This window comes from Spermophilus citellus, assembly GCF_964194105.1.
Source record: "Spermophilus citellus genome assembly, chromosome: 16".
NCBI classification, from domain to species: domain Eukaryota; kingdom Metazoa; phylum Chordata; class Mammalia; order Rodentia; family Sciuridae; genus Spermophilus; species Spermophilus citellus.
This window is the reverse complement of record NC_138196.1, coordinates 75,955,901-75,969,452: the sequence shown is the minus strand read 5'-3', so window position 1 is coordinate 75,969,452 and position 13,552 is coordinate 75,955,901. Positions and strand designations below refer to the sequence as shown.

Here is a 13,552-nt window from a genome sequence, read left to right as displayed (position 1 = left end):
ACCTCATTATCAAAGTTCTGTGTTGGCCTCAGTCAAGTAGTCCCTCTACCTGAGATTGTGAGATTATTATACTTTTAATGAATGTATAGATTGTTAACTGAAAATAGTATCGCACACATAAATCAGTGGTTTCCAGATTTAACCTAGGAGAGTAAAACATGGGCTACCCATGTATGGCCGGCATGCATATTGCACCTTTCCTGAAATCATACCTGTAAATCATTATTTCAAATTTCACCACAATATTTGGGAATATTAACAACAGTTCCTGTTCTTGCTCTCTGCTAGGTTCTCTACCATTCTCATATCTTAAATTGCTTATCAGTAAAATAAATTCAAATTCATAGCTATTGTATCAAAACACAATGAATTCAAACTGAGAAGCAAAACAGCACAGGCCAAACCAAGCATCCCCAAAACAAACAACAAAAAACATTCTGAGTGACATCCACAATTTCAACTTGCCTTGTTCTTCCCACACTTGGTTCCATTGGCCACCATGTCTATTCCTTGACTTGTGTCTTCAGGATCAAATAGTTTACATGTCTGGAAAGATATTATAAATCCTTTCCAGGGCAAATTACCTGACCCACCTTGACAGAACAACTTGCCACACATGATGTCTCTGAGGAAAAAGCCACAATTATTGCAGGGTTCAGATTGTAGTTTTATACAAACACAGGTCAGCTCAGTGGCTATCAATATTTAATACCTAATGCTTCTCTCTGTAGCAGAGACTACTAGTTTGTACTTTATATGCCTTTTCTCCTCATTCCTCAGTAATAGAAATTCTAGAGATTAGCAAAATACATTGTTGCTCAAATAAGAACCTTTTCTAGATCCCAGGAGACCTCATTTTTACCAGTTGCCTAAGTTCAAGTCAATGGGAAAGAAGCAGAATCTTAAACCTAGATTCTAGGAGATTGTCTAAAATAAGAGGATATGTCCAAGCTCTCAGTATTTTCTCCTTTCTGCTAACTGGGATGTGATAGCTAGAGAAGCCCTCACAGATCAAGGGAAGTAATTGAGAACAGAGGATGTAAGTGTGGTGCTGCTAGAAGATACACAGAGGATGGATTCCTAACATCATGGAGGGCACCTAAGAGAGTAATATACTTGTTTTATGACTTTGAGCAGAAAAATTCTAACAGATAAAACCCTTAATTCTCAACTAGAGTTAGGTTCATACAAAACTGAGCCTCCCTGATTTTTAAGGCTTTAGTGGGATTACGAATAGAACAGTCTCCAGCATTTGCAGATTAAACTACTTAACGTTCAAGGAAGTCATTAATTTGCCACCAATAAAAGTAAGCAAAGGCAAAGGCAATAAAATTGGAGTTAATTTCCTTGTACAAAATTCAGAGGGCTGTGAAAAAGTATTCTGAAAGCAATTCTACTAGATTTTTCCAATGTCTCCTGTAGCTGCAGAAAGTATAATAAAGAATAGATGAAGTCATGCATTCCCTCTAAACGTGAGAGGGTGTTTTTCATGAATCAATGGGGTAGAACCATATGAGGACAGCCAGCCATGAGCAATTGGAACTCCAGGCTGCCTCTCCACTGTTAAGAAGTGACTAGAAGAGCAAGCTGTGGGGTGATGAGACACTTGAGCCTCATGCTGCAGAAACTACCCAGTGTCCATCCACACAGTTATGCAGGATAACATGGGTGCACAGGTGCAGAGGAAACATGGAACTACCCAACTTCCTTCTCACTCACCGCCTATCACCCTCTGATTCCCACACATTGCTTTTTACATAATTTTTCCTCTTCTGAATCTGCCCTGGGTTCCTGTCAAGGAGAGACCCCCACCATGATTTGTTATTTAGGCCAAGATTCCCCTAAGAGAAGACCCTGTATTCAAACTCAATTTTGTTTGGTAATATTTATCATCCAGAAACATTGGTGTTCAGTAGGAAAACTCTGGGAAACACTGATCTTGTTCAAGCCCCTTGTTATAAATTACTTCGTGTATATAAAATTTGAAGCTGGAACAGAGTTTAGTATAATTTGAATTCTAAGCCATTTTAAATTGCAGAATCAAAAAAAAAGGAAAAAAAAATCTCAATCGCATCCGCTGAGATATTCTAAATTTTTTTTGCAGGATATAATACTAAAAATAAAACAAATTGTCAATCTTGACTCTTACCAATTCTTTATGTAATCCCATGGTTAAATTAAATAAAACTGCTGGTGCCCTGTATTGGTTATTCCTCAAGGTAGGTGAATATTTCTATCTGCCAGACTCTTAATGAAAAGCAGTAGATTAAAAAGAAGCTAAAGAATACTGGAAAGTTCATTGGCAAATTTCCAACCAGCACCGTTCACTCCTGCATATTTGATCTCCAATCTCCATTCTACTGTAACAACCTTGCTTGGTGCCATCTGCAGAAAGAGACTCAGTACCTAGCCCAAACATGGCACATAGTAGTCAATGAAAGTATGTCAAAATGCTTGTTTCCGGATTCTCTTTTCCTTTAACTGGAATAAATCAGAATGTGGGCTGAAGTGGGCCATTACCCTAGTCTGTGGAGCAGAAGGTTCAAACAAGGTCACCTACTTTGCTTTACAGGGAATGCGAGTGTCATTTTCTATGTGACAGTATCCATACTTGGACCCATCTTCATTCTTGTGGTAACAGGACTCATCTGCAGCCTTGGTTCCTGGATGCAAGTGGGGAGACATAGGAAAAGAAAAGAGGCAAGAAATTTAGTTCTGCAAAAGACTAATGAAATATAAAACTAGAATGAAAAGTACATATTGAGTAACCTTTATCTAAAATTCTTGGGACCAGACTGTTTAGGATTTAAATCTGGGATGTGGGTGGAATTTTTCATATACATAATGAGAAAGCTTGGGGACGGGACCCACGGCTAAATAGAAAATTCACTTATGTTTCATATATTCCTTATACACATATCCTGAAGGTAAGTTTATATAATATTTTTAGTGTACCTATGTTTTGACTGTGACTTTTCACATGAGGTAGATGTGGCATCGTGTTGGTAGTCAAAATAATTTAGGGTCTGGGAGCATTTTGGACTTTAGATTTTCAGATTAGAGACACTCAGCCTGTACTATTTTTGCATAATTCTATTGACCATTCTCAGAAGTACAAATTTCAATGTTTGGTATCAGAGGATCTGGTTAGAATTTAAAATAATCTTTTAAATCTTCTGTTATTGAATATGGCTAATAAATTTTAGAAGTATTTGAATGATTTGCTGAAGGTTAAAAACCCATCTAAGTATAGAGTCTTGGCCAGAAGAGATGCTTTCTGTCACCAGCCTTCAAGCATCCATATTCAAATGCTACCTTATTTTTTTAGATCAATGATGAAATTTATTTTGAAGTATGATATTATATGAGTTTCATGAGGAAAATATTATGGTTATTCATAGTTTTGAGAAAACATGAAATAGTGCATAAACATTCTAATGAAGATTTTTAAAAGTCATAATTAGCTTAATAAGGAAATCAACTTAAAACTCAGTTAACAAAGTATTTGATTTCAGTTATTCATCTATTAAATATAGATCTACCAAAATATAAATACTCAAATATAATAGAAAGTAGTAGGACTAAAATTGTTTAGTTGGATAAAATATTTTTGAAAATATTCCTGTGCACAGCTTCCACATAAAAGAGAAAAACTTTCACCAGCCACGGTGGCACAAGCCTATAATCCCAGGAGCTCGGGAGGCTGAGACAGGAGGATCATGGGTTCAAAGCCAGCCTCAGCAATGGTGGGGCGCCAAGCAACTCAGTGAAACCCTGACTCTAATAAAATACAAAATAGGGCTGGGGATGTGGCTCAGTGTTGAGTGCCCCTGAGTTCAACCTCTGGTACCCAAAACAAAATAAAGAGAAAAACTTTCATAAAATACCTTGTTAATATATGGTGCTATGGTGACTCTATTTATGTTCAAACTCCTACTATGTGCCAAGCAAGTAGCAAATGTGTTTAAATTCTCATTCAGTCTCCCCCAGACAGATCAGACAAGCGCAAACCTGCGGTTAAGAGGTCAGGCTCCAAGCAAAACTGAGGCAACTGAGTGAACCCGGGCAAGTGTCTGATCTCCCTGGGTTTGCTTATCCCTAAAATGAGGACATCTGCTAAAGGGGTGGGTAAATGACAGCCACGGAGAAAGGTGCCTGGTGAGCAGCTTGTGGCCAAGAACACTAGCCTTTCTTATTGTCATTCTCATTTGATCAATGAAGAAACTAAGAACCATATTAAGTCACAGAGAAATGAAAAAACCAACTCACGCCCACTGCTGAGTGGAAGACCTATGTTCTTCCTTGGGCTAGGCTGTCCTTATGAAAGATCACTAAACGATTCTTTCTTAGGCATTGGGGAATTTTGAATAAATCTTTGACAACTGACAAACAAGGTTAAAATAAGCAAAAGTCTCTGAGGATATTGTGTCATTTTCAAGAAAAATCTATTAAACATATTGTATTGCTTTGTAAACTCTTCATGTTTCAATATTCAAGACAATGAGTTTTGTCACTATATTTTCATGATTATTTGAATGTTAGTAAAATTACTTGCTTATTATACTAATAAAATACACTGGAAAAAAAGAATAATTAGGTATGAGTAATCGTATTCCTAATCCCAAACCTCTGAGTTCCTCTTGCTAAGATTACAAAAAGTATCATTCATAGGCTGCATTTTAACTTGCTTTATCCCAATTAATATGTCAGTACCTTTCCAGACATTAAATATGCTATGGCATTACAGCTGCAAAAATGTCATTGGATTAAAAACTATAGTTTATTTCACCAATCCTTTTGAATTTGGAAATATTTTAATATTATTCACTATCATTACAAAAAGGGTGGCAGAAAAATTATCATAAGTACATATTTCTTGGTATGATTGCTAGGGAGTACAAAACAATACTTTTAAGGTCGTGTAAGTGTTTTTCCACATTCTCTCTAAAGACTGTGCTAATCCTTATTTTTACTAGTGACATAGGGAAGTTAGGTGTGTTGTCACATCTTTGCCAACCCTGAGCATTAACACCTGTGACACATCTTTGCCAGGACATAAATATAAAAGTTTAATTTGTTTTCATTCATAGTTCTCTACTGGTGGTGAGTTAAAATAATTTTAATTTTTATTGTATTTTTTCTTCATTATGAACTGCCTGCTTGCATTTTGACCACATTTCTAGTACTTTGAATTTCTATTGATTTGTAGAAATGATTTGATGCTCAAAAGTGATTTTTTATTATGTGTCTATGTTATGCTATTTTTCAGATTAAGTTAAATTTGTTATTATTATAAATTGTAAAATTGAGAATTGGGGGCCAAGTCTACTTCTGTAGTATTTGATAATAGCTTTTAATGTGAGATGTAAAAGGTCTTCCCCATTCTTATCAAATAAGAATAAGCAACATTAATTCAATAGATACTTTTGAATATTTACTAAAGTCAGGCACTGTGGTAGGAGGTACTGGGAATACAACTACACAGAAGACGGACAGTATCCCTATAATAGGAAGTTTACAGGATTTAGTGGAGACAGATAAGAGAGTCAGTCAAACTAGGCAGTAGGTAACATCTATCACATTTTTTTTTAAACCAGGTAATAAAGGAGATGCTTAGAGATTTGCTTCTGTGCTAAAGATTTTCTTTCCCAAGGTTTTTGTCATATAACCAAGTTAGCCAGGGCAGCATGAAGTCTTAGCCAGCAAAACCAGTTTCATTTCCACCTTTACTGTAGCATACGCAGCCGCAGGAAATACAGACAGGATGGCTGAAGTCAGATTCCAGCGCATCCCTCACTTCCTGATGCAATAATGGCACCAAGATTTGATCTTCAAGTTGAGTCTCTTGCTGGACACAGAAGGTTTTATTTCCAGGTTTTTTAAAATTTTATTTTTATTTAGGGATTTTTAAAGGATCTTGATGTTTCTTGTTTCTCTGGGTATTTTGTTCATCAGGAATGATTTTTTCTTTCCTCAGTCTTGACTTATTTTCAGTAATTAGGAAAAGTTCCTGGCATGCAGTGACCCTTTTCAGATATTTTTAGGAAAATGTAGATTTTTCCTTTTTGAATAAGAATTTCCTCAGTCATTTAAGTAGAAATTTGAAAGTGTGGCAGGAAGGGCTATGAAAATTAAATCCATGAACACAATGCAGATCAAATTTGGGAAATCCAAATAATTGCTTTAAAAGAAAATCAACCTTTTTTTTTAACAGAATTTTGTAACCATAGACAGCATCTTATGACCCCTCTCTGAGCCTTGAAAGTCATCTTTCTACTCTCTATTTCTATAAGTTCCACTGTTTTTTAGAATTTTACACGTGAGATCACTTATGTAGTCTAAAATTGTCTTTCCAACCAAGCTAATTAATGCAATTTAAATTTTAAAGTTTTTGGAGAGCTTTAAATTACACTTTTATTTTGAAAGTTTTTATTATGGTTTAATCAGAGTCTGATCTCTAAAATTCCAGTGACCAAAGTGTCCACTGAAGAGTTTTCCCATTCCCTCACTGCGCTTCAAAAAAAAAAAAAAAATAGTTATAGAAGAACATGATTTATTTATTTATTTATTTATATTTTTTTTGTGGTGCTGAGGATCAAATCCAGTGCCTCACCAGAGTTAGGCAAGCGCTCTACCACAAAGCCACAACCCTAGCCTTTTCTTTTGTCCCCATTTCTTTGCTTTTGATAACATTCTCCAGTATTCCTGCCACTCAAGCATGCGTGCACCCTTGTGCGCCTGCGTGCGCACACAAACTTCTAAAGTTTGCTTGTCTGCTAAGCATCTTAAGGTTGACAGACAAAACCCTGGATATCCAGTTTAATTAGAATTTTAGTTGGTTTTTCTTTTCTTTTCTTTCTTTTTATTATTATTATTATTATTATTATTATTATTATTATTATTATATCTCAAATACTGCATGGGACATAGTGATACTAAAACACAGATGTAATTAATCTGAAATTAAAATTTAACTGGGTAATCAATATCTTTATTTGGCAAATCTGGCAATCCTAAACTCGTTAAATCTTAAAATGCACTCATCCATGGTTTTGAGTGTGACACAGTTTAAAGAAGATGCTGATGATTACATTGTCATCCAAAAGATCTTTCTCTGCTTCGCATAGAGAGCGAGGTTGGTCGCCTACCTGGGCCCCACATCTCTGTGCACTGCTGCTGCAGCGTAGGGCACCGCCCATTCAAGCAGTAGCCCCGCCCATTTTGGCAAGGGAAGCCGTTGACGCGGAATCTATCACTGGAGCAGCGACTGGATTTACCATCACACATCTCAGGCAGGTCGCACTCATTGTTTGCAGGTCTGCACACAGTCCCAGCCTTTCTAAGCTGCAGGGGGGAAAAAGTAGAGAAAGGCTTTTTTTCCCCATCTTCTTTGCCCCAATACCTCAAATTAACACAAATAATCTTTACCATTTGACCTTTTGAGGCATGGAAATGAGAGGCATAATTTTCTTCAGTTTATTTTTGCTCTGAATACTTTAAAGCCATCTCTTGTTCTGTTGATGTCCATCAATGCCCTAAGTTTTTAAGCAATCAATGTTTTGAATTTGTAGTGTAACCCCAAAGAATCATAGAGGAGAAAAGTCCACAAGAAAAATCAAGCAACATCTCAGATGCAGAGAAGGAAGTTATTTCTTTCTTTGTTTGATGCATGTACGTGGAGATTTTCAAAACTTAAATCTGCAGCTTCAGAGGTTTATTGAATCATTTGTATTGAGGAAGATAGTTTTACAAGCAGCAGATCAGCATGACCTGAGACTTTCCCAGGCATCAGGTTTCCTTAGTCTTAATTCCTTTTATTATAAGGTTTAGATATTTCTTTTCAATTCCTTTCTTTCTCAGAAACAATTCATCATGAAGAAAAAAATAACCAAAAGTTTACTTGATGTCTTAACTCTGTTGCAATCTAATACTGCAAATTTTGCTCTTACTTCCTCAGAGAAAGCTAAGCAAAACTACTTCTGCCCTTCATGTGCATCTGGGGGAACAGGCTTTCTCCCTGGTATGTGCGTGGGCATATTCTCTTTGCACTCAACAACCTCGGCTATCCTTACACCAGTTACCAGATCAAACCCACTTCTCAGAGCATGTGAGATCCTTCCTTAGCTGCAGTACAAGGATGCTTGTGCCCTGTTTGCTCTTAATTTGCCCCCGTATGTAGATTCTTTCCCTTCTTGTATACATCTAAATCTAAAATCAATACTTTATTTTTCTTTCCAGACAAGTTGAAAGCCCTCTTCCTCATGATGGACCACCTGACCTCTTCAGTACAAATTGCTATTCTTGTTTTCTACACAGGGTGGGCAAGACCACTGAATTTGAATTTAGAGGATGATAAGGTTTTGAATCTTTTCTCTGCCTATTTCCAGGTGCTTAACATAAGAAAATGGATTTAATCTCACTGAAGATCCATTTCTTCAACATCTACTTTACAAGGTAACTGAAAATATGCATAAAAAGTGTCATAGTATCAATATGGGCATCTATCTAATCATGCATTATTTTTTCATCTGATTCATGTGTGTATGTGATTTCCCAAAGGGAAGAAATAACAAGTTCCTTGAGAAGAAAACTGATTTTTTAAAAATCTTATCTCTAACAAATAGCAATCAGTAAACATTTGTTGAATACTAAGTTCTCAAATTCACTTCTTTTTGATCTTTCAATTGTACTCTCCCTCTAACAATAACAAAGAAATATAGCAAACACTTTCTATAACCTGGTATGTCATCTAAAAATTAATTCTGTGAAAAAGTTCTTGTGCCTTTAAAATGTATGAAAATCTACACTAGGTGGAAGTGAATCAGTTTTCTTGCCCTTAGGAACCAATCTAACCAAGAAGAAAAATATACAGAGAAATGAGCACAATATGGAGTTAAATGCAGCATGTAAACTACTAAACTCCACCTTAAAAGAAAAGTCAAAAAGCCCCACAGATAAAAATAACATGTCTTATTTCTAAGACTTTCATCCTGAAGTGGCTTCAAACATTGAAGATAGGAGCACTGCTACACTATTCAAATTTTAAAAAACTCTTTAACCAAACATCGTGAGATAAAGCAAGGATGGGAATAACTAGTGTAGCATTGTAGCAAGTCATGTTTGGGATTTGCCCACTAGCTAGTGACCATATTACTTATTTTTGAATTTATTTTTAATTGTAAAATAATGTTTAGGGTACACAGCATGTTTTGAAGTATGTACACAGGGTGAAATAATTACTACATAGTTAACATGCACACGGTGAGAACACATAGAATCTCTTAGCAAATTTCCAGCATTCTGTAGTGTTATTACCTAAAGTGATCGTGATACTCATTAGATCTTTAGCTTCATTCATTCTACATAACTGAAACTATGTACCTTTTACCTAGTCTCTCCCCAGATCTCCCCTCTCCCTTCTCCTGGTAACCACTGCTCTACTCTCTGTGTCTATATTTGACCTCCTTCATATTCCACGTGTGGATGAGATCAGGTGATATTTTTCTTTCTGTGCCTAGCTTTTTCTCTTGATAATAATTGCTCCAAGATTTTTTCAGTTGTCACAGTACCTAGTGACCATTTTATATTTCATGTTTTCTGTTCTGAGCCTCCATTCCTTCCAAAACAAAATTAGATAATATCACTTTCCTTACATTGTTGGAAAATTATTTCCTTGTGTGTAAATCATTGAGGGAGGACTTGGAAATGTGGTATTTGGTAAATTTTACAGAAAGAAACCAGTGTTTTGCTTGTTTCACTTAACAAAATCACTGAGATGTTCATATAGAAAGAGCCAGTTTATCTTACTTGGCACTTTTCACAGCATTCTCCTGTCGCACATTGAAACCCTGCTTTGGTTTTACATGTTTCAGCATCACAGCAAATGTTCGTGCATTCCTAAGACAGAACAGAAACAAATGAAAATGATGGATTACTTTTCGGTCCCATTTCAACACAAATCATATAATTATATAATTTATTTATCAGAGAGACAGTACTTTAAAAATACTTTTTTTTTGAAAAGCAAAGTAACACATTTTTTTTTTTTTTGGTGTTGGTCTCAAACTTGGGGCCTTACACAGCTAGAAGAGTATTCTACCACCTCTGAGCTATACTGCCAGCCCTAACCAAAATCAAACATTAGAAAAATAGATTCTGGAGTAAATGGTGGTTTGTATTTATCTGAATTCTACTTACATCTCTTTTTTATAACTTAAATGTCTTTTCTATTATTTTTTTAAATTTAAACTTAAATAACTTTCCCCTAATCTTCCATATCAATACCACTTCCCCCCTGCTCCCACAAAAAAAAAAAAAAAAAAAAAAAAGAAGAAGAAGAAGAAGAGGTAGTCTTCTTGGTAAAATATGAAGAAAAACAAAGAAATAAAGGTATAGTTAGGATAGGTTTTTTTAAAAAAATAAAATTTATCTAAATAGTTGTAGAAATAATTACTTCAACTTGTCAGTTGTGTACCTATCCAGCAGTCAATGTAGTGTCTAGAATATGAACTAAAAAGCTATCTCTAAAGTCCTTTATCCAACTCTGATTTTCAACTCTACTCCATAAGACACATGCTTTGTCTCACTCTCCCTGCCTTGTTCCAAGAAATTAGAAGCCTGCCTGCCCCAGGCCCTGGAGAAACTCCTGCCTTGGGCAATGTTCCTTGCAGCTGTCCGGATTCCTAGACAACAGGGATACTTGTATAGTTATAATATTTTAAAATTAAAACTGTAGCCCTTATAGCCCTTACTTGAAATACGAACATCTTTTAGGAAAAAAAAAAATATTGTTGCTCATGGAAGGAACAAATGTGGAACTTTATTAGTGAGCTAGTGCACAGCCAAACCCTCAGGGTTGAGGCACTACTTCCATCAGGGTTAATAAGATGGGGGGAAAGACCCCCTTCAGAAACATGGCTGCCATGTGAATAGGGTGAGATCAGGAGGTCTCCTGAAGGCCGCATCTCAGTCCTGAAGCAGGACAGGATGTAACTGGTGCTTTGGCTCCAGAAACAATACCCCCAAATTCAGACCCTAGTTTCTCCAGTGACCAGCTCTTGACCTGGAGCAAGCCAGCTACTCACACTTTCTCAGCATTGTCACAGTGCTACGCCGTAAGTGAGTCACAATGAGTCACATGAGAAACTTGAAGGGATGGGGACACAGAGCCCAAGATGGTGAGGAACGGGAGGAGCAGTGAGAGGGAAATTAGCAAAGTCTACTAAGCTATGCCAGCTCCTTGTCAGGAAGACCGGCCTGACAGATCCCCACCAGTGACCTTACCCCAAACGGACAGATTTACAGCATGCCACATGTTCTACGATACTTTTTCTTCTTAGCAATGATAAACAAACTAGAACCTTTTAGAAAGGGCTTGGTAGTACCTCAGGGGTCCCACAATCGCAGTCCTCTCCCACTTCTATCAAATGGTTCCCACAGATGGGGGTAGATATAATATCTGCAGGAAATGGGGTATTAAAGAGGCAATTTGGTGATTTCTCTTCAAGGAACTTGTAGTAGTTGACACGGCTGCAGGAACTGAAGTCCGTGGGTATATAGAAGCTGTGAAGTTAGAAAAAGAGAAAATGGAATACAATCATGCTTAGCATATGGGGTGCCATGTCTGATATTGGGTACGATTATATCTACAACCCTCCCCTAAAGATCAAATTCAATCCTCTGATCAATTGCTAAATCATGAGGTCATTTGCATGCCTGAATTAATCCACCATGGTGGACATAAACACCCCAGCTTAGTGAGAACATATGGCCACATCTCAAAGCATATCGCTGGCGATTTTCAATAAAAACATGTCTGCCTTACCCAGATAGTCTCATTTAGCCTTAGATCATTTGGGGGTTGCAAAATCCTAAAGGTAGCAAAATCTTATTTATGTACATGTCTAAGGATTCACTTTATTTCTAATAAATTTCAACTGACAATCTCTTCATCCCCCAAATAAAGATGAGGCTTAAAAATACATTATTGTCTATGACACCTATCAAACTACATAACTGGCATGCAGACACGCCCTATTTTGTGAAGGGGCATGGGGAAATAACACTGGCTTGAGTGAGCTGGGGATGAAAAAAGAGGAAATGAATGCCTAAAAGAGTCTGAGACAGCTTAAAAGATAAGACTGGCTGAAGTGTTGCCCAGGGCCAAACAGGAATATGTCATCTCGTCACAGACTATCTTCATTGTCCAGAGTGAGAAACTTCATGTTTAACTAGACTTTTCTTTAGGAACCTTTTCCATACCACCAACCATTCTGAATTCACGGGAATTTTGATAAATACTAATAACTTTCTGCAGCCACATTTGTGCACATCAGGATAAAATGATGAGATGCCCCAAGAGCAGAAAGATAATTTACTGAAACTACATTTTAGTTGACAAAAACATCATTTATAGATGAAGGGTAAGGTAGTGTGGCACAGATATACCCATGAGTACTGCAGTTATTAAATTCAAAAAACTGAATACAGTGTTGAAGACCTAAAGGGTAGGGCAGCTCAGCCGGGGGTCAAACTCAAGAACAAATGGCTCGCCCCCAGAGGCTCACCTTACTCTTTGCTCCATCACGCACACTGTGGAGGGGCACTTGCAATCATAGGAGTCATGAATCATCCCAAGGTTGTGGCCCATTTCATGGGCCATTGTCCCCGCAACTCTATGAAGATTGCTACTGTGGTCCTAAGGATAAGAATGGGGGAATGGAATCTCATTTCCAAAAGGAATTATAACTTGAAGGATGTGTTTCTCATTAAAACTCTTCCTGTTGTCTAGTGGAACAAAGAGATTCATTCCAGCTTCTCTCTCTCTTACACCCCCCCCCCACACACACACACAAAAATCTCTTTGGTACTAAGTGCCCACCACTACATATAACTGGGCCAATCTCTCTCCTAATTTTATGGCAAAAAATTTCAGGGCAGACAATGTGTATTTTACTTCTTTTCATCCCATGAAACCTATCACAAACCCAGATTCATAGATAGTCACTCAAAGTATTTTGTCCCATTTCCACCTGGGATGTAGAGAGCTGGGGATATTGTTATTCTTTCACTAACCAGAGCAAAGCACATAAACAACTAGACCTCCCCTTAAACCCACCAGTAAGTTGGGGTTACAGGAATCCAATGAGTCTGAAAATATATTTAAAATGAAAGCAAGATAAAGTCTTTCTCAGACAAACAAGACTGAAAGAACTCACTGGATTAAAGAAACTTTTATTTTAAAGTTCCCCTGGAAGGAAAAATATATATAATATTGGATAAAAAGTTGATTGTTTACAAGAAAACTAAAGACTGCTGGTAATGTAATGGGATGGCGGTAAACATAAAGCCAACTCTTCTTACTTCAAGTTGCAATGACAAACGACTCTTTATAGCAATGCTAGCAGCAACGCATGTGAATCATGGCTGACTTAAATATGGTAGCAATAGTGCAGTGGATGGGAGGGAGAATTAAAGGTATTCTCTTAAAAGTTCGTAAACCATACGAAGCAGTGTAACATTATCAGCCTTCTCTCTCTTACACACACACACA

General features: G+C 36.9%; 1 protein-coding gene across 1 annotated transcript in view; it reads right to left on the bottom strand.

Annotated features, from left to right (window-relative positions):
- Positions 1-13,552, bottom strand: part of ADAM28 (ADAM metallopeptidase domain 28) — a gene marked incomplete at both ends in the record, with an annotated part of 52,228 nt that overhangs the window by 13,854 nt on the left and 24,822 nt on the right. The window contains 6 exons of the mRNA XM_081269673.1: positions 466-625; positions 2,561-2,663; positions 7,149-7,344; positions 9,808-9,897; positions 11,385-11,562; positions 12,567-12,697. Of these exons, the coding sequence (XP_081125799.1) occupies positions 466-625; positions 2,561-2,663; positions 7,149-7,344; positions 9,808-9,897; positions 11,385-11,562; positions 12,567-12,697 (858 nt within the window). The remainder of the gene's footprint in view (positions 1-465; positions 626-2,560; positions 2,664-7,148; positions 7,345-9,807; positions 9,898-11,384; positions 11,563-12,566; positions 12,698-13,552) is intronic.